The sequence below is a fragment of the Liolophura sinensis genome, chromosome 13, assembly GCF_032854445.1.
Source record: "Liolophura sinensis isolate JHLJ2023 chromosome 13, CUHK_Ljap_v2, whole genome shotgun sequence".
Classification (NCBI taxonomy): Eukaryota; Metazoa; Mollusca; class Polyplacophora; order Chitonida; family Chitonidae; genus Liolophura; species Liolophura sinensis.
In genome coordinates this window covers 17,058,316-17,077,391 of record NC_088307.1, presented here as the reverse complement: position 1 = coordinate 17,077,391, position 19,076 = coordinate 17,058,316, and the positions used below count along the sequence as shown (strand labels likewise).

The following is a 19,076-nucleotide window of genomic DNA, read 5'->3' as shown; positions in this document are numbered from 1 at the left end:
CGAACGCGAGAAAGAACGGAAAGTGCCGAAACTTCAGTTACATTCTCCATAACCGAGAGTGGTCGATGTTTTCTCTACTTGAGAAGTATCTAATAACTCTGCCACGGAGAGCAGTTAATAGTGCAAGTCAAAAACAAAATGGCAGCCTCCAGTGTTTTTAATTTCAACGTTGGAGTTTTAGGGCATGTTGACAGTGGGAAGACGAGTTTGTGTAAAGCTTTGAGCACTGTTGCAAGCACAGCGTCGTTTGACAAAAACCCACAAAGTAAAGAAAGGGGAATAACTTTAGACCTTGGCTTTTCATCTTTCCACGTGGACATACCGGGACATCTACAATCTGCTAGTGCTAAGCACGATAAACTTCAGTTTACTCTCGTAGATTGCCCAGGCCATGCGTCTCTGATTAGAACAATTATCGGAGGTAAGAAAAGAACGAACAGACAACTGTTCTGCCCATCTTAAACTTAACAGGGACAGTGGTGTGTGAAGTAAAGACTGTTGTCCCCACCATCTCCGGTCTCTTGCCTCCCCCTCCCCCTCCCCTTTATTTAGTTATTTGATTGGTGTTTTATGCCGTACTCAAGAATATTTCACTTATACTACGGCTGCCAGCATGGTGGTGGTGGTGGTGGTGGTGGGTGGGTGGGTGGGTGGGGGAAACTGAGCACTGGGGAAACCAACAACCTGGTTGTAAGTAAGCATAACCAGATGATCTGGTAGCACAATTCTAGAGATTACCTTATAATAGTCTAGCCCTATTACATAGCTACGCTTTAACCTGGCGATAGGCGAGATCACACTGAAGTGCGGAAAGCATTCTATCCTAGTTAATACGCTCTGAAGGTTTCTTACCTGTGTTCTTTGTAAAAACCACAAGCTGCATCTATTCTGGGAAAATGTCAAGTTCCACTAGCCTCTGGAGCAAATCTCTCTAATATTCCTCACAGTTCACTGTAGCAAGTTTCTCTGTCCATAATGATTTTCCACAGAATTCAGATCACGATAGCAATATTAGACGTTTGGTGCGAAAAGGTTAGTAGATGATGGGGTAGAATTCAACATTTTCCCAGAGGAGATGTAAGCTACCGACTTTAAATTGATGTTTATCTTCGGGTCTCTGTCTAAGAAGGTAGGCCAATGACCAAACAATATTTGAATTTTACTAAAAATACATGTATCAATATTCAGAGCATAAGTTTGATGGAGCGCTTCAATGCAATCTCGCCTACTGCCAGGTTATAGCGCAGCAGTATGTTAAGGCTAGTGAGGGCAGTTATGGGTTTCCTCCACTATAATGCAGGCCACTGTCACATAAGTGAAATATCCTGGAGTTTGGCATACATCACCAATGAAATCTATAAATAAATAAATAGTAAAAACACCTGGATGATTGACCAATGAAAATTTATTTTTCTTTAAACCCGCAAACATTTTTGTTGTAAATAAATAATAATTAGTGCACTTCTTCTGAGAGTTCAGTTGATTTTAGAAAGGTGTTTTGAAGTTTATTGAAAGGTAGGATGATATACTACTGGTATAATGTAAGTTTCAGTACCAATAGTGATTTTTAGTGAAATTTATTTGCGCCTAAAAATGTGTTTTTTAATTAGGGGTGGGATCATTTTTAGATCATTTATCATTTATGCAGCCGGCCCCAATAGCACAGTTGGTACAGTGTCCTCTTTGAGGGCGGTAGATCTAGGGTCAATCCTGGGTCGAGTCACACCTAAGACTTTAAAAGACGAAGTTGTAACTACCTTGGTTGGCGTTCAGCATTAAGGGGAAAGTGCAATGACTGGTTGACCCGTATCAGTATAATGGCTTGGGTAGGCGGCTTACTTGCCTTTGGTAAGGTGTCTCAGTGAAGCAGGACTAGATAAAAGAGCGGTGGAAATCCGTCCTGCTACAAGGAGGCACATTATATGCACTCTAGGGATTCCTTCGTCGTCATGTGACTGAAAAATTGTTAAGTACATCGTTAAACCCCAAGCACTCACTCACTCACTCATTTATACATGTTGTAGTGTATATCTACTTACTAAAACTTGTGTGTAGGTGCCCAGATCATTGATCTGATGATGTTGGTGGTGGATGTGATCAAAGGAATGCAGACCCAGACGGCCGAGTGTTTGGTGATTGGCCAGATCACCTGTGAGAAAATGGTGGTGGTTTTAAACAAGGTCGACCTCCTACCAGCCGAGAAGAGAGAAGCCATGGTGGAAAAGGTAAGCCATGAAAGAGAATGGAAGAAAAGTTGAGTAGGCTGTTCAGATTAAGACTTCAAGGATACAGGAAATGCTGGGTTTTTATTTCTTACTGTGGAGCTTAAAATGTGATTTAATTTTTAAAATTTAATTTAAAAAAGATTTAATAATTCAAAAGAGCTTCTCGACTTTCTTTTTAGGGTGTAAAAATGGCTTTAAACTGTCCCAGTTGTCCTAAGGCCCCAGCAGTCAGGAAATTAAGAAGCCTACTGTGGGGACATGGCATCATAGCTGTCAAATCTTTGTTAGCAGCAATATGGGGAGAGCCTGAATTCTGGGCGTTAAGCTTGTCCCACTTTCCCAGTATGGTCAATTGCTGACGTCCTTTCCAAATATTTCAGGCCATTGATGGAAGGTATGCATAAAATTAGAGGTACTGTTAAGAAATGTAAATGATGTTGCAATTTTAAGGTATAGTTATGTGTCAATGATGTAATCAGTTATGTTTGTTGTACATGTTTTTAGATGACTAAGAGGATGATGAAAACCCTGGAAGGGACAAGGTTTGCTGGGTGTCCTGTTATCCCGGTGGCTGCTAAACCAGGAGGAACAGAGGTGAGGGTCAAAGATAAAGGTCAAGGTCAAATATAAAAGTCAGAGACACAAGAGGTGAGAGTCACAGATAAAGATTAGAGAAAGGGAAGAAACTCAAAGATTACATTAATGGATGTTAAGTGGAGAGAATAACAGTAGGATGAGGGAGATTGGCAGACTGGATCTCTGAGTCAGGGGTCAAAAAGGTCAAGGAAAAAAAGATCAAGGACACAAAGGCATGGTCCTAGAGTTGAGGTCAGAGATGATAAAGGTCAAGGAGAGGAGCACTGAAGGTCAGATAGAATAATTAGATTGCTGTGTAACGTAAACATCAGTACCATTACAATTTTGTAAATATTTGATATCTTTGTCCCAAATAATGATGATTTTCATATTAAATTCTCACTGCTTAGGCTGACGAAACTGAAGCTATGGGGGTGGCGAAGTTGATTGACACTCTGAAAGCACAGACCTACCTCCCCGAGAGGAATCCCAATGGGCCATTCATTTACTCAGTAGATCACTGTTTTTCTATCCGTGGTCAAGGCACGGTGATGACCGGAACTGTCGTCAGTGGAAGCATTTCAGTGAATGATGTAAGTCATACAAACTGGGGCAAATGCATGCTCATTTTGAGTTTTGTGGAAATCTGCATGCCTTTGACATGCCCTTGATGGCTCAGATGCTTAATATAGTCAGGCCATTGAGCAGTATGGTTGCGTTTTCAAAACTCTTGCTGCTTGGCTCCCGTTTTAAGTGAGGAGTCTTGTCACAAGTACTTGGTGAAGGACAATGGTTTATTCAAGGCACTCCATATCCTCGATCATAAACCTGACGGCTGTCATATAAATGAAATATTATTTTATGGGTGGAGAAAAGGGAGGGTATGGAAAAACCGCTATCCTTTGTCACAGGGAGTTGAAACTGGTGACAGGGCTATGTCGGAGGCATCAGACACATGGTAATAGAGTCTATCCATAAAATACATGAGTATAGAGTCTATCCATCATTTACATGAGTATAGAGTCTATCCATCATATACATGGGTATAGAGTCTATCCATCATATACATGGGTATAGAGTCTATCCATCGTATACATGGGTATAGAGTCTATCCATCATATACATGGTAATAGTCTATCCATCGTATACATGGGTATAGAGTCTGTCGATCGTATACATGGGTATAGAGTCTATCCATCGTATACATGGTTATAGGGTCTATCCATCATATACATGGGTATAAGGTCTATCCATCATATACATGGGTATAGAGTCTGTCCATCGTATACATGGGTATAGGGTCTATCCATCATATACATGGGTATAAGGTCTATCCATCATATACATGGGTATAGGGTCTATCCATCATATACATGGGTATAGAGTCTATCCATCGTATACATGGGAATAGAGTCTGTCCAGCATATACATGGGTATAGGGTCTATCCATCGTATACATGGGTATAGAGTCTATCCATCATATACATGGGTATAGAGTCTACCCATCGTATACATGGGTATAGAGTCTATCCATCATATACATGGGTATAGGGTCTATCCATCATATACATGGGTATAGAGTCTATCCATCGTATACATGGGTATAGAGTCTGTCCATCATATACATGGGTATAGAGTCTATCCATCATATACATGGTAATAGTCTATCCATCGTATACATGGGTATAGAGTCTGTCCATCGTATACATGGGTATAGAGTATATCCATCGTATACATGGTTATAGGGTCTATCCATCATATACATGGGTGTAAGGTCTATCCATCATATACATGGGTATAAGGTCTATCCATCATATACATGGGTATAGGGTCTATCCATCATATACATGGGTATAGAGTCTATCCATCGTATACATGGGAATAGAGTCTGTCCATCATATACTTGGGTATAGAGTCTATCCATCATATACATGGGTATAGAGTCTGTCCATCATATACATGGGTATAGAGTCTATCCATCGTATACATGGGTATAGAGTCTGTCCATTGTATACATGGGTATAGAGTCTATCCATCGTATACATGGGTATAGAGTCTATCCATCGTATACATGGGTATAGGGTCTATCCATCGTATACATGGGTATAAGGTCTATCCATCATATACATGGGTATAGGGTCTATCCATCATATACATGGGTATAGGGTCTATCCATCGTATACATGGGTATAGAGTCTATCCATCATATACATGGGTATAGGGTCTATCCATCATATACATGGGTATAGAGTCTATCCATCATATACATGGGTATAGGGTCTATCCATCATATACATGGGTATAGAGTCTATCCATCATATACATGGGTATACAGTCTATCCATCGTATACATGGGTATGAGGTCTATCCATCATATACATGGGTATAAGAGTCTGTCCATCGTATACATGGGTATAGTCTATCCATCATATACATGGGTATAGAGTCTATCCATCATATACATGGGTATAGAGTCTATCCATCGTATACATGGGTATAGAGTCTATCCATCGTATACATGGGTATAGGGTCTATCCATCGTATACATGGGTATAGGGTCTATCCATCATATACATGGGTATAGAGTCTATCCATTGTATACATGGGTATAGAGTATATCCATCGTATAAATGGGTGTAGAGTCTATCCATCGTATACATGGGTATACAGTCTATCCATCATATACATGGGTATAGAGTCTATCCATTGTATACATGGGTATAGAGTCTATCCATCATATAGGTGGATATAGAGTCTATCCATCTTATGACGTGACAAAAATGGAAAAGGGAGGAAAGTTGGTTGCTATCACAAGGCCATTCTATGCACAAAACTTTGTCCAATGCGCAAATATCTTTGCCTGTCAAATTGCAGACAGAGAGGGATAAAAAAACGACAGGCAAAACATAACCTGCTTTGATGGAGGTAAAGAGCACAACAGTCATGTTGATGTGAAGCGCATTCATATGAAACAGTGTCAGTGATGATGAATCACTGCGCAAATCTGAGGCTGAGAGACGCTCTTGGTCCGGGGTGACCTGTTGACCTATGACCTCTCTTGTCCGGGATAATGTATGTGACCCTCTGAGACATTGTGGAAAAAAAGGTGCTTGTTAAGGAGATACACTGTACTTTATATTTTTCATCTTGGCAAATTGACTATTCTTTAATACACAGTTGTATTCAAGCCATTGTTGGAAAGGACATCGTATGCCTACCCAACACATTGTCGTATGTTGGGTAGGCTTTTTTGTTAAAGGATTGGCGTCCAGATTTACCTACTTTATCTCCTAATTATAAAGATTATAACCTGTTTAATCAGTGTGTTACTGATGGGGCTTCTCAGAAAAGTCTGGGCTGTATAACCTGAAACTTTGTATCAAAAAAAAATGTATGGGGCCTCAGTGGCTCAGCACTAGAGGAGCGTAATGACCCAGGAGCCTCTCAACAATGCGGTCGTTGTGAGTTCAAGTGCAGCTCATGCTGGCTTCTTCTCCGGCCAAAGGTGGGAAGGCCTGTCAGCAACCTGTGGATGGTTGTGGGTTTCCAGCTGCTGCCCTATAAGTGAAAGTGAAAGCAATGTCGTTATTGAGATGGATTCTAGGTATGCCGAAACAAATACATGCATACCGCCATATCAATTTGAACCCAAAGTGGACGATGTTGAAGTTCAGATTTGTGAAACTGACATTGAATTTGATCTTCGTCTGGGTATTTCCAACCACACTGGCAATAGGGACCAGTAGACTATAGCTTTCATGTGTTTATCTTAAATTTAACATTTATTTACTATTCTTTCCATCTGTCCGCTTTACAGTAAATATCATTCTATTCCTCAAGGTATTCAAATTTCATTCAAAATATATGGGTACAATGTAAATGCATGTACAATATGGACATCGCCGCTAGGGTACAGAGTTTTGGGGTCAGTTAAGCTTTAGGTTTTACACAAATCTAGCTCCCGTAGCCAAATCTGTCAAGTTAAGCTGTATTTCTCTTGTAGCTTTCAGTTGTAAAATGGCAAGAGAAGATAACCCCAGCTGTTTGTTGGGAAGTATAAAATTCTTCCTTCTTGTATTGTACTGTCCTTCGATGACCTGTTTTCACAACAGCCAACCATTTTGTTGAGAAATTTGATATGCTTGTTGTCACTTTTGTAGCTTTTTTAACACTGAACTAAATGACAAAGCTCTGACAGCTCACAAAGGTTGGAGTGTTAACAGACGAATATGTATAAAACCAGCCTCATTATCTAGTGATTTTAGATAAAACGCCATATTATTCAAATTAACGTGCCCTTTTTAATATTTTTTATAGCTAATAAAATTGATATGTAGCTGCTTGAGGTAAGTAAGAGGACTGTTTGGATTGATTTTTATCACTCTGTTTAATCCAATATGGTGGCTGTCGGCCATCTTGGATTTCCTGGCTGTCGGCCATTGGCCATCTTGGATTTCCTGGATGTCAGCCATTGGCCATCTTGGATTTCCTGAATATCAGCCATTTTGGATTTCCTGGCTGTGGGCCATCTTGGATTTCCTGGCTGATGACCCTGTCCTCTTGACCAGATAAACAGTATTTAACCACAATAATAAAGAAGTTTAGGAATCACCATATAAATTTTAAAGGCTTCACAATCTTTCAACACTCTTGCCAGGATCTTTGTCAGTACATCGTGGGATTACTAGTTTACATCATTGTGGTTATGCCTCAAGTTAGCATTTATTATTAGCGGTGAATCAGTGTGTGGTGTTTTTTTTTTCTGTTTTTTGTTTGTTTGGCAAAGTTTTCAAGCATGCTGCATGCCTGTATGCCAGCTGTATGTTCACATAACCAAGCCAAAAGGCACACTATTTAAGACTTCATAAATCTGTCAGTTTGATCAAACAGTTTGATGTCAATGATGACGAATCACTGCGCAAATCTGAAGCCAGGAGGAGATGGAGGTCCAGGCTAGCCTGTTGAACTCTGACCTCTCTGGTCAATGATAACATACGTGACCCACTGAGACATACTAGTACATTATGAAAGTCTAGCATCTATCTCATTAAATTCTGATACTGCAGCATTTTTCAAATGTTTTAATATCATTCCTTTATGATGAGTACATCTTTTCTGGGGTTTTTTTCTTCTATAAGACAGTTTTATGTGTAAGTAAACTGTTTTTGTGAGGCACATATCATGCACATATCAGCTGATATTTAGCTACTGTAATCAAGGAGGTTACTTTCTTGAATGTAGTTTAAATAGTTAGGCTATGACCAGGGCCAAAAAATTAAAGGTTTGATCCCAAACATAAAGAATTTTATAAAATGCACCTGAAGATGATGCTTATTGAAATCGTTTAGGCCTGTGGATAAAAGAAATTTGTATTAAAACTCAATTTTCAGTGATGAACCATCATACATTGTGCATTCTTTTTTTCAGTTAGTGTATTAGTTTTAGTACAGCGTAATTAGTTTGGGTGCCCAACAGTTTGTTAGTGCATTGTGGGAATGTTTTCCAGAACCATAATGGCTCTAGTTACTTCAAGTCCAAGATGATTTCAAGTCCTGAGGTTCTTTTTTTGCCATTGTGTAAGTGAAATACTCTTGAGCAAGTGGTGAAACGTCTAATACATGTAAATCTAATAAATAAAATTATATTAATCTTAACAGACAGTGGAAATCCCTTCGCTCAAGGTCACAAAGAAGGTCAAGTCAATTCAGATGTTCAAGAAACCTGTGGACAAAGTTATACAGGTAAGTCATGGATCTTCCCATTGAGCCAGGTGTTTACTTTTCTCCTAGCCTTGATGGTCATCTCGGTGAGGTATGATTTTAGTTTTAGAGGTTGGTATTTGTATGTGTGACTAGGACATACCCCTGGCTAAAAATCAAAAGGGGCAGGGTGCAAATGTGCACTCTCAAAAAAGGGCAGGGTGGCAATTTCCAATGCCTGTAAATTAACAATTTGCCAGACAGAAAAAGGGGCAGGGTGCTCATTTAAGAGATAGGACGCAGCCCTGGGTCAGTTAGCCTAGCTAGGGTTTTGCTTGGTGCACAGTATTAAAAAGAAGATGTAATTTTTTGAGATTTGTAGAAAACATTGCAGTTCCAAATCCCCTGCAAGTGAACATTGAATGTTTATTTGCTTATGCTATATTGCTTATTTTGGAGATAATAGCCGTCAGTTTTGACATCTGTGCCAATCACAAGGTATTGGATAAAGTCCTGTTTGTGAGGAGAATGAAACAGGGGCAGGGTCATAAGGCTTTATTTCACTGTAATGAACATGTTCTACCTTGAAAAGCTTCTGTTTTGAAAAGGATGGGTATTCATCCCATGCTTAAGCAGAAAAACAACAATTATTAGCTGATATTCTGAAGCAGAATACACGGTGATTCCTCAACTTATTTACTCCAGAAGCCTCTCAGCAATGCAATCGCTGTGAGTTCAAGTCCAGCTCATGCTGGCTTCCTCTCCAGCCATACAAGGGAAGGTCTGCCAACAACCTGTGGATGGTCGTAGGTTTCCCCCGGGCGCTGCACGGTTTCCTCCCACCAAGAGTAACCATGTTGGTATAGTGAATAGATCCCCTCACCAGTGTGGTCACTGCGAGTCAAAGTCCAGCTTTTGCTGGCTTCCTCTCAGATCTTGTGTGAGAAGGTCTTCCAGCAACGTGGGTTTCCCTCGGGCTCGGTTTGGTTTCCTCCCACCATAATGCTCGCCACTGTCATATAAATGAAATACATGTTTTCTTGAGTACGGCATAGAACACCAATCAAATAAACAATAAATCAGTCATGTTCTAAGGATATTATTCTGTGTTGACTGATAAAGTTGGCCGACTCATTCAGTGTAGTTGTGTCTCCAAATTCGTATTGAAAAAATGCATAAATTATATTTTGCTCTTTCAAATGGGCAAAAATGTGTAGGAATTAGAGTACTACAAATGAAGTACTGTTAAATGTATGTGTAATAATTATCTCCCCTTGTTATGAACCAGGGGGACCGTTGTGGAGTGTGTGTGACCCAGTTTGACCCCAAACTTCTGGAGCGGGGTTTAGTGTGTACCCCAGGAGAGTTACCCACCATTGAGGCGGCCATAATCAGTATCGACAAAATTCCATACTTCAAAGGAACTGTCAGCAGCAAAGCAAAATTCCACATAACAACTGGGCATGAAACAGTGATGGGGAAAGTATTTCTGTTTGGTTGGGATATTGGTGCGGAAACAGGTGGAAAAAATGAGTCTGAGGATTTAAAAGGACAAAAATTTGATTTTTCGAAGGAGTATTCATATTGTGAAGTGTTAAGAGGAAGTTCAGACAAAAAATTGATGACAGGTGCGGCAGCAAATGAAGATCATGAAACTGGAAAGGTCATGGCACAGTTTGCTTTGGTGGAGTTTGAAAAACCAGTCACATGTCCCAAATCCTGCCTCGTAATTGGTTCAAAACTAGACACAGACATTCACACCAACATGTGCCGTATTGCATTCCATGGGGCCATTTTGGTAGCCGTTGAGGCCACTGACTATAGAAAGACAGTTTTGCCGAAGTTGAAAGTTTTCAAGTACAAATCACGAGAGGGCCTAGTGGAACGAGTCACAGATGAGTACACTATCATCGGCAAGAATCTTTTTAAAAAGGAAACGAACATTCAGGTATTTGTGGGATTGAAGGTGTCTTTGTCGAGTGGCGAAGAAGGCGTCATCGAGGGAGGATTCGGGCAAAGCGGCAAGTTTAAAATTAGAATTCCAAGTAAGTTCCAAAAAGAACCTGTATTTTTGTTTGACTAGATTTGCCCCCAGATGTCACCTATTTTCAACAAAACTTTTAAGGGATGATTGTTTTCATCTTGGGAAGTTTCAAATGTTTTGTCTGAAATTTTCTGGATGTGGCTGAAAAGTTTTGATAAAAATTGGATATCTTCTGATTTTACCGGTTGTCGCAACAAAGTGGCTGAAATACTGCCATCATGGCACTAAGCCTTAACGGGATACAGAATCGTTTCTGATTGGCTGGTGTGAGGGATAGGCAAGTCCATGTTATACCTAACCGAAGGTGAATTTTAGGTACAGCAGCTTTATTCAAGCATGAGCAGAGCAGCAAAGTTTAACCCAGGAAACCCTATCTCCACTGTCAGCCAATCAGCATTGATAATGTATCCCTTTAAATCATTTACTCTAAATGACTCTAAATTTCGCCCATTAAAGTGCATTTTTAGAGGCAAATAAATGTCACAAGATATTATTTTAGGAACTGAAACTTACAGTTTTCCAATAGAATATCACCCCATGTTCCAAGCAAACCTCAAAACACCTTTCTACAATCAATAGAACCCTCAAAATCAGGAAAAATGGGTAACTTAGTCATGGACGAAATTTATGGTCATTTAGGATGTTCATATTTTTAATTGGAGGTGTGTGAAGATCAGCACTTTTTCAGGTAGATGGCTGAAGGCTTTTCAACTTTAAGTGTTGTCACAGAATTGTCCTCGGGCAACATCAGATAAAAGTGTACACCCAGGCATTTATGAGCAAAAGTTTATATTTATGTATTTATTTGATTAACATCTTTTGCCATATTCACGATACGACCCGTGCCAGCATTATGTTACGTGAAAATCAGGCAGAGCCCATGGGAAATCCACGACCATCTGCATGCTGCTGACAGACCTTTCAATGTGTAACCCAACATTTCATAGCATACATTGCTGAAAGTCTAGAATTTTGCAGAATTGCATCTGGCAATTTAAGTTAAACAAACATGTAATATGAGGGAATTAGCATCAGTAACAAAGGTCATTTCTATATTGAGCTCTTAAAAACAAGTATGTGGGAAGGTCTGTCAGTAACCTGCGGATGGTCGTGGGTTCCCCCGGGTTCTTGCTTGGTTTCCTCCTACCATAGTGCTGGCCGCTGTCGTATAAGTGAAATATTCCTGAGTACGGCGTAAAACACCAACCAAGTAAATAAATCTTAAAAACGAGTGAACAGCCAAACATTTTGACCCCAGATATATGTCTTTTGTTAAGGAGTGAAGTTACCGAGTGCATTCAGAGTCATTAATGGGATACTCGTAAAACTCCTTCCTTCCTACCGGTATCAAGACGGTCCAAATCTGTGAACTCATTTGTTCCTTCCTTTAGTACGTGACAGCAGTGCAGGTGTGCTCATAACACATATATGAAGTACACATGCACTGCAATGTCACAGTAGAAAATGATGCGTTCTACTATCAAATGGGCCGTCTGTGTACCTTCGTCCTCGAGTCTCCCTTTAAATGTTTCAGATGGGGTATTACCATCAACAAAGGAACGGTACGCTGGAGTAGGGAAGAAAAAAGGGAAAGGGAAGAGTGAGGAGCCGGCCAATCAGAGTGACGATAGTACAACCCAGGAGCCAATCAAAATCATCCTGAAATTCAAACGTTATGTCTATGATCCTGAAAAGAAGATGATTCAAACGTGACAATCATTCAAAAATGTTTTAATTTTTTCTCTTCTATTATGTACAAAGTACATTTACATGTATATAAAATTATGCGCATTAATGTAAAGCAGTAAGTGCTAAGAATATATGTACTGTAATTCTTCAACTTTTTCGCATGTTTACAGGGTGTTTACTCAAGGATATTCTGAAGGCAATGTTCAGTGTAGACTGATAAAATTATACTTTTTGTGAATCTCTGAAATTGGACAATCCAACAAATGGAGTTTTGTCTCCAAAATCAAATTAAAAATATGAATGAATTAAAATGAAAGTTGCTCTTTCATCTGCAAAAGGATTGATTAATTAGAGTACATGGACATATGTGTGTACATGATATTTATGGACATATACTTACATATTTGTTTCAACATCTTCGCATGTAATTATGGTATAAAAGAATTGTCCCCTTGTAGCTCAAACTTGTCTTGACTTATTTTGTAGCTGTGGTATTTTTGTCCTCATCAGTTGTTTTAGTACAAAACTCACTGAAGGTGACCATGGTAACCCAAACAACGGGCCTAGAGATTGCGGCTCATTTACTGACAAGATTTGCTTGTGCAGCAATCTGTAGCTAGTAGTGATCATTTATTTGTACTAAAAGGGATATAAGTTGACAAAGACGTTACCCTCTCAAAGGAGCACAACTGGACACGATCACATGTTTCATGATTGTGCAAAGATTGCTTGCCTCTAAGAAAAGACCAAAAGACATCGGCAGTTTTAATTTAAATGCATTCCTTAACGATTTGTATGGATGTGGCTGCGCAAATGTTGAAGTTCTCTGAAAGTAAGTTGAGCAAGAGCCATGTTGACTTTCATATTCCTTCTGAGCTTGTGCAGAAACAGTTTGACCTGTCACAGTCGGTTTTGAGGAGTTTTAACCTCATTTCCGTGTTAAGAAGGCAAAGAAGTCAGATTGACCTAACTGGATGTACCATGAGAAGCCTAATGATGGATTTGTTTAGAAATAGGTTGTAGTGTCATTAATAAGGTCTGGTGTGTCGCTACCCAGTAGAATGTACCTCGGTTGCTGCATGTGCGTGCACACTGAGAGTTGAGAGCCACAGTTGACTGCTTTGGACTGCAGACATTATTGAGAAAGGACTTATCGGGCACAGCCCAGTTTTAGGAGAGGAGTTGAAATAGCCGCCTGGAGCTATGGGGTCACAAAACGATATTTGACTGAAGTCAGTTTCAGATCACTTTAAAATTGTTATTTCTCATGTAACATGGTCAAAATGTTGCCTAGCAACATAAATTTTAGGTAAGTTATTGTACAACAAATTTCAGCTAAAATAAAGGAAATGGACATACAAAATTTATTGAGTGAAATTTTTGACTTTAAATCTGAGATCGTTTTTATCGGGGCCTGATATTGTTTTGTAACTGTGGAAGTGATTTCATATACCCATGTATATGATTGATAGACTCTATACCCATGTATATAATTTATTTATTTATTTATTTGATTGGTGTTTTGCGCCGTACTCAAGAATGCTTCACTTATACAACGGTGGCCAGCATTATGGTGGGAGGAAACCGGGCACAGCCTCAGGGAAACCCACGACCATCCGCAGCATGAACTGGACTTGAACTCACGGCGACCACATTGGTGAACTGTGGAAGTGTTTTTAACAGTGACGACAGGTCAAAATATCTATATTGTTACCAGCAAGATTTCTTGACTATGGATGCCAGGTAAGGCAAGGCAGTATGAGCTTTTGTGAACTAAGAAGACATGCATGTGTAAAAGTTGAGAAATTGAGGAATATGGAGACTATGTTTGTTTCAAATATGGTTAAAGACATGTATAATGGGCCCTTGGGTTGTATTAGGCCCCTGGGTTAAGGTAACGGCCCATGGCCTCTTTTAAGTTTTACTCTTTTACTGATTTGCATCAGTATGGTAGATCTTAATATAATGCTTATTAATATATATTCTTAAGACATTTTAGTTAATTATTTTATTCAAGAGTGGTCCACCAAAGTCTGCAGTGGATATGGAAAATTTGCTGTTGACAAAGCACAGGCTGTGTTTTGTACATACTGTGTTTTGGATATGGAAAATTTGCTATTGACAAAGCACAGGCTGTGTTTTGTCCATACTGTGTTTTGGATATGGATTGACAAAGCACAGGCTGTGTTTTGTACATACTGTGTTTTGGATATGGAAAATTTACTGTTGACAAAGCACAGGCTGTGTTTTGTCCATACTGTGTTTTGGATATGGATTGACAAAGCACAGGCTGTGTTTTGTACATACTGTGTTTTGGATATGGAAAATTTGCTGTTGACAAAGCACAGGCTGTGTGTTGTACATACTGTATGTTGGATATGGAAAATTTGTTGTTGACAAAGCACAGGCTGTGTTTTGTACATACTGTATGTTGGATATGGAAAATTTGCTGTTGACAAAGCACAGGCTGTGTTTTGTACATACTGTGTTTTGGATATGGAAAATTTGCTGTTGACAAAGCACAGGCTGTGTTTTGTACATACTGTGTTTTGGATATGGAAAATTTGCTGTTGACAAAGCACAGGCTGTGTTTTGTACATATTATATGTTGGATATGGAAAATTTGCTGTTGACAAAGCACAGGCTGTGTTTTGTACATACTATATGTTGGATATGGAAAATTTACTGTTGACAAAGCACAGGCTGTGTTTTGTACATACTGTATGTTGGATATGGAAAATTTACTGTTGACAAAGCACAGACTGTGTTTTGTACATACTGTATGTTGGATATGGAAAATTTACTGTTGACAAAGCACAGGCTGTGTTTTGTACATACTGTATGTTGGGTATGGAAATTTTTATATTGGTACTTTCTACATTTATGGAATGAGATCATACATTTATGAACTTTTATGAATTTATGAAAAGAAATCAAATGAAGAAATCCACATATAAATCTTCAATCTGTATTAAGTTTGAAGAAATGTTGTAACCACCAGATTAAAAGTTGTTTTTCTCTGTACAGTTCTAGTCACAAAGAATCAGAATTTCAAACCTAGTGAGGGTTAATGGCAGTGTATTCATGAAATGTTAGTTTTGATACAGATAGTGAACTAATCTGAATGCATATTTGATACAGGTAGTGATCTCCTCTGAATGCATGTTTGATACAGGTAGTGAACTTATCTGAATGCATGTTTGATACAGGTAGTGAACTGATCTGAATGCATGTTTGATACTGTTAGCGAACTTATCTGAATGCATGTTTGATTACGGTAGCGAACTTATCTGAATGCATGTTTGATACAGGTAGTGAACTTATCTGAATGCATGTTTGATACCGGTAGTGAACTAATCTGAATGCATGTTTGATACAGGTAGTGAACTTATCTGAATGCATGTTTGATACAGGTAGTGAACTAATCTGAATGCATGTTTGATACAGGTAGCAAACTAATCTGAATGCATGTTTGATACAGGTAGCGAGCTAATCTGAATGCATGTTTGATACTGTTAGCGAACTTATCTGAATGCATGTTTGATTAAGGTAGCGAACTTATCTGAATGCATGTTTGATACAAGTAGTGAACTAATCTGAATGCATGTTTGATACTGTTAGCGAACTTATCTGAATGCATGTTTGATACAGGTAGTGAACTTATCTGAATGCATGTTTGATACAGGTAACAAACTAATCTGAATGCATGTTTGATACAGGTAGCGAGCTAATCTGAATGCATGTTTGATACTGTTAGCGAACTTATCTGAATGCATGTTTGATACAGGTAGCAAACTAATCTGAATGCATGATTCGGAATGTCATTTAAGGCCTGCACAAGTATGTGTGTCTGAAAGTGCATTGTTACTGGCCAAACTTTAGGTGAAATACCGTACAAGAACCATTGTAGGATATATTCTATGTCCATACAGGTAATCCCATATGTTCTACATGTACATATGAATTTAAGTAATGATTAGTTGTAAATAAAACATACATGTACCATTGTATGATAAATTGTATGTTGTACATGCATGTGTTAATGATGTACAAGTCTTATTTGTTTGATTGATGACAAATTATGATTCATAATTGGCCTGTGATAAATCTTTCTTGTAATAAAGAGTAAGTCAATGACAGAAATCTAAGATACACGTATTGTTCATGAATTTGTCAGTAGTTTTATTAGAATTTGTCAAATTATGAGCCCCATTTTATTTACAGCTGTTTCAAACCAGTTACAGGTTAGGTCATCCAATGAAATCTCTTAGTAGTCATTTTAAATCATTTGTTGTTTCTAAGTCCATGTTACATGATCATGTGACCTAAAGCCTGCCATGCACATTTAAGACATAAACTCTGATTGGTCAGAACAGCTCTTTCAGTCTGTCACGTCATTGATCGAGATGTGTTAGAATGTTTTTGAATTGGACTTGGATTACTTCTTTGAGATATCTGGCATGTCTGGTCTGCTCCTTTTAGCAAATATATATGTAATTGTAACAGGATACACAGTTTTTCTTTCCTCATCTGATTAGTTGATCAAAAGAACAACATATATATCTTTACTTTTCCAAAAAAAAATTAGAGAGGAGAGTAATTTTTTGTTTTCTGCACTGCTAATATTGGTCCTGACCATTTTGGTGACCTAAAGCGCCCACCTTAAAATCAGGAGACCCCTGGATCAAACCCTTGTCAGGTCATACGAATGACTTTAAAAATGGTACTTGCTGCCTCGCGGTGTTCAGCACTGAGATGCCAGAGCAAGGAAACCTGACTGGTTGGCCTGGTGTCACTATAATGTGACTGGTTGGGGTGTCATGTCTGGTGAGTGGAGGCAGCACTTTGGCGGCATGGACTCGCCCTCCATGACTCCTCATATGAATGAAAAATTGTTAACTACAACGTTAAACCCTAAGCATACTTCCATACATATATAAAACCAGTCCGAAACATTAGAACTGAATAACCCACCAGTGGTGTCCTAGTCAACCCTCATGAGATACATGTAAAGGGATGACCTCAATGGTATAGCAAGAATGCACATGCCCAAGTCAGGCCATACCCAAAAACCTAAACTTGCCAGTTTTCATGCTTTCCTGGTTTGATGCTTGGCATTTGGAGATATACCGGATGAGGATCTGTGACACACTCCTGTTGGTCCACAGTGTCATCAGCATGTTATTCCAGTGATGCAGCTCTACTCACAGTATATATGTATTTGTTAGCATTAGTTTCATTGATTCATTTATTCATTGACTCTTGTTCATTGGTGTTTCTTTCACTTGGATAGGATAGCAATCAGATTTATGGGTGGAGGGAACATGCCAGGTAACCTGACAAACCTGTTGACTTTAAGCAGCAGTCAAAGCAGAAACATCATTCAAGGCCCCCTAAAATGATTATCAAATGCAACTGTTGACCTCTTGCAACCATCAATGACCAAGACGAGTCAAAAGGAATCTCAAAAATTCAAAGGCTGGGATTGAAACGTCTAGAAGTTGTGTGAATCATTGAAAACCAAAGCAGTTCTTCTGCATGTGTCTGCACCCCCAATATCTCCTCCCTCCCCCACATGAATTTTTTACGCATTAAAACATGGATAACATCTCAAAATGAAATCTTGCTGCCTTGCTGACTGTATTATGTCCACCAATATGGGCATTCGCTCACAGGACTAAACCTGTTTTCCACTGTACACTCTATATTCATCATCGTCATCATATGACTGAAAAATTGTTGAGTACGACGTTAAACCCCAAGCACTCACTCACTCACTCTATATTCGTCACACATAAAAAATAAACAACCTGCTTTGGTAAAACAATAGAGTATTTATTACACAAGAATGTGGACAAAGACGAGACAATACATTCATGAAAAAAAAAGTTTTGCAGACAAAAAAAGCACAACTTCTTGAACATTGAGAGGACAGTATTTTTCATCATACATGTTTTACAATATCAGAGGTTGCTGAAATTGCAACTGTCCATATCGGTTACAGAAGGATCAAAGACCATGTTCACTGAACACTTGGGCTTATCGTTTCACTTTCAGTTTCAGTATCCGCTTATCACAACATACAAGCCGAAGTGTAAAAAGTGTACAATATGCAGTTATTGAGTGAGAAGGCCACGTGCCTCGATACTATGCAGGTTTATGTGTATGTCAAAGTTCACTTATATTCTATTAAAACAGACCTGCTTTAACTTGCTGTCGCTGTTTCATTATCTTCTGTAATAAAAAAAAAGCACTACTTCTGAAGCTGAGAAACATCAAACTGACATAAGACCTTATATCTTAGCTTCACACAATATGGTCATAAAAGCTAAGACTGAAAATAAATAGGTTTCATGTCTTCTCAAGCAAGCCCATGTACAATGTGCTTGTCAATGCTATACAAAAGGAGCTAATTTTATATTTTCTACCCATAACCAATTCTTCTGGTACACTGCTTATTTGGAAGTACACTGAAAGACTAATCTTACATTTATTTATGGAAATTGGTAGGCCTGTTCTTCTTAAGCTGAACGGTCTTGTATTATTGCTGACAAGATTTGTCTCCCTTGGCAAACCGTTATGAAGCCCCACTCACATGGTGTTGTGGACTCTTCATGACATAATACCATCCACTGTGCAGAAAATAACTGAGTACATCCGTAACTAGTGCATGTGTACAGCTGATTTTATTTGAATCAATGAATTAAAACCAATAAATAAAAATAAATAAAGCATTTTAAGCTTGTCATTCGCAGCGCATTTTTGGCATTACACTCATCGACTAAAGATGATTTGATTGATTGGTGTTTTACGCCGTACTCAAGAATATTTCACTTATAGAAT

General features: G+C 38.8%; 1 protein-coding gene across 1 annotated transcript; it reads left to right on the top strand.

Annotated features, from left to right (window-relative positions):
* Positions 1-138: 138 nt before the first annotated feature.
* On the top strand, positions 139-12,693 carry LOC135480623 (selenocysteine-specific elongation factor-like). Its single transcript, XM_064760509.1, has 7 exons — positions 139-421; positions 2,056-2,225; positions 2,730-2,819; positions 3,212-3,394; positions 8,459-8,542; positions 9,789-10,545; positions 12,079-12,693. Exons 1-7 carry the CDS (start codon positions 139-141, stop codon positions 12,255-12,257), a joined length of 1,746 nt encoding a protein of 581 aa, XP_064616579.1. The 3' UTR covers positions 12,258-12,693.
* The last annotated feature ends 6,383 nt before the right edge of the window (positions 12,694-19,076 follow it).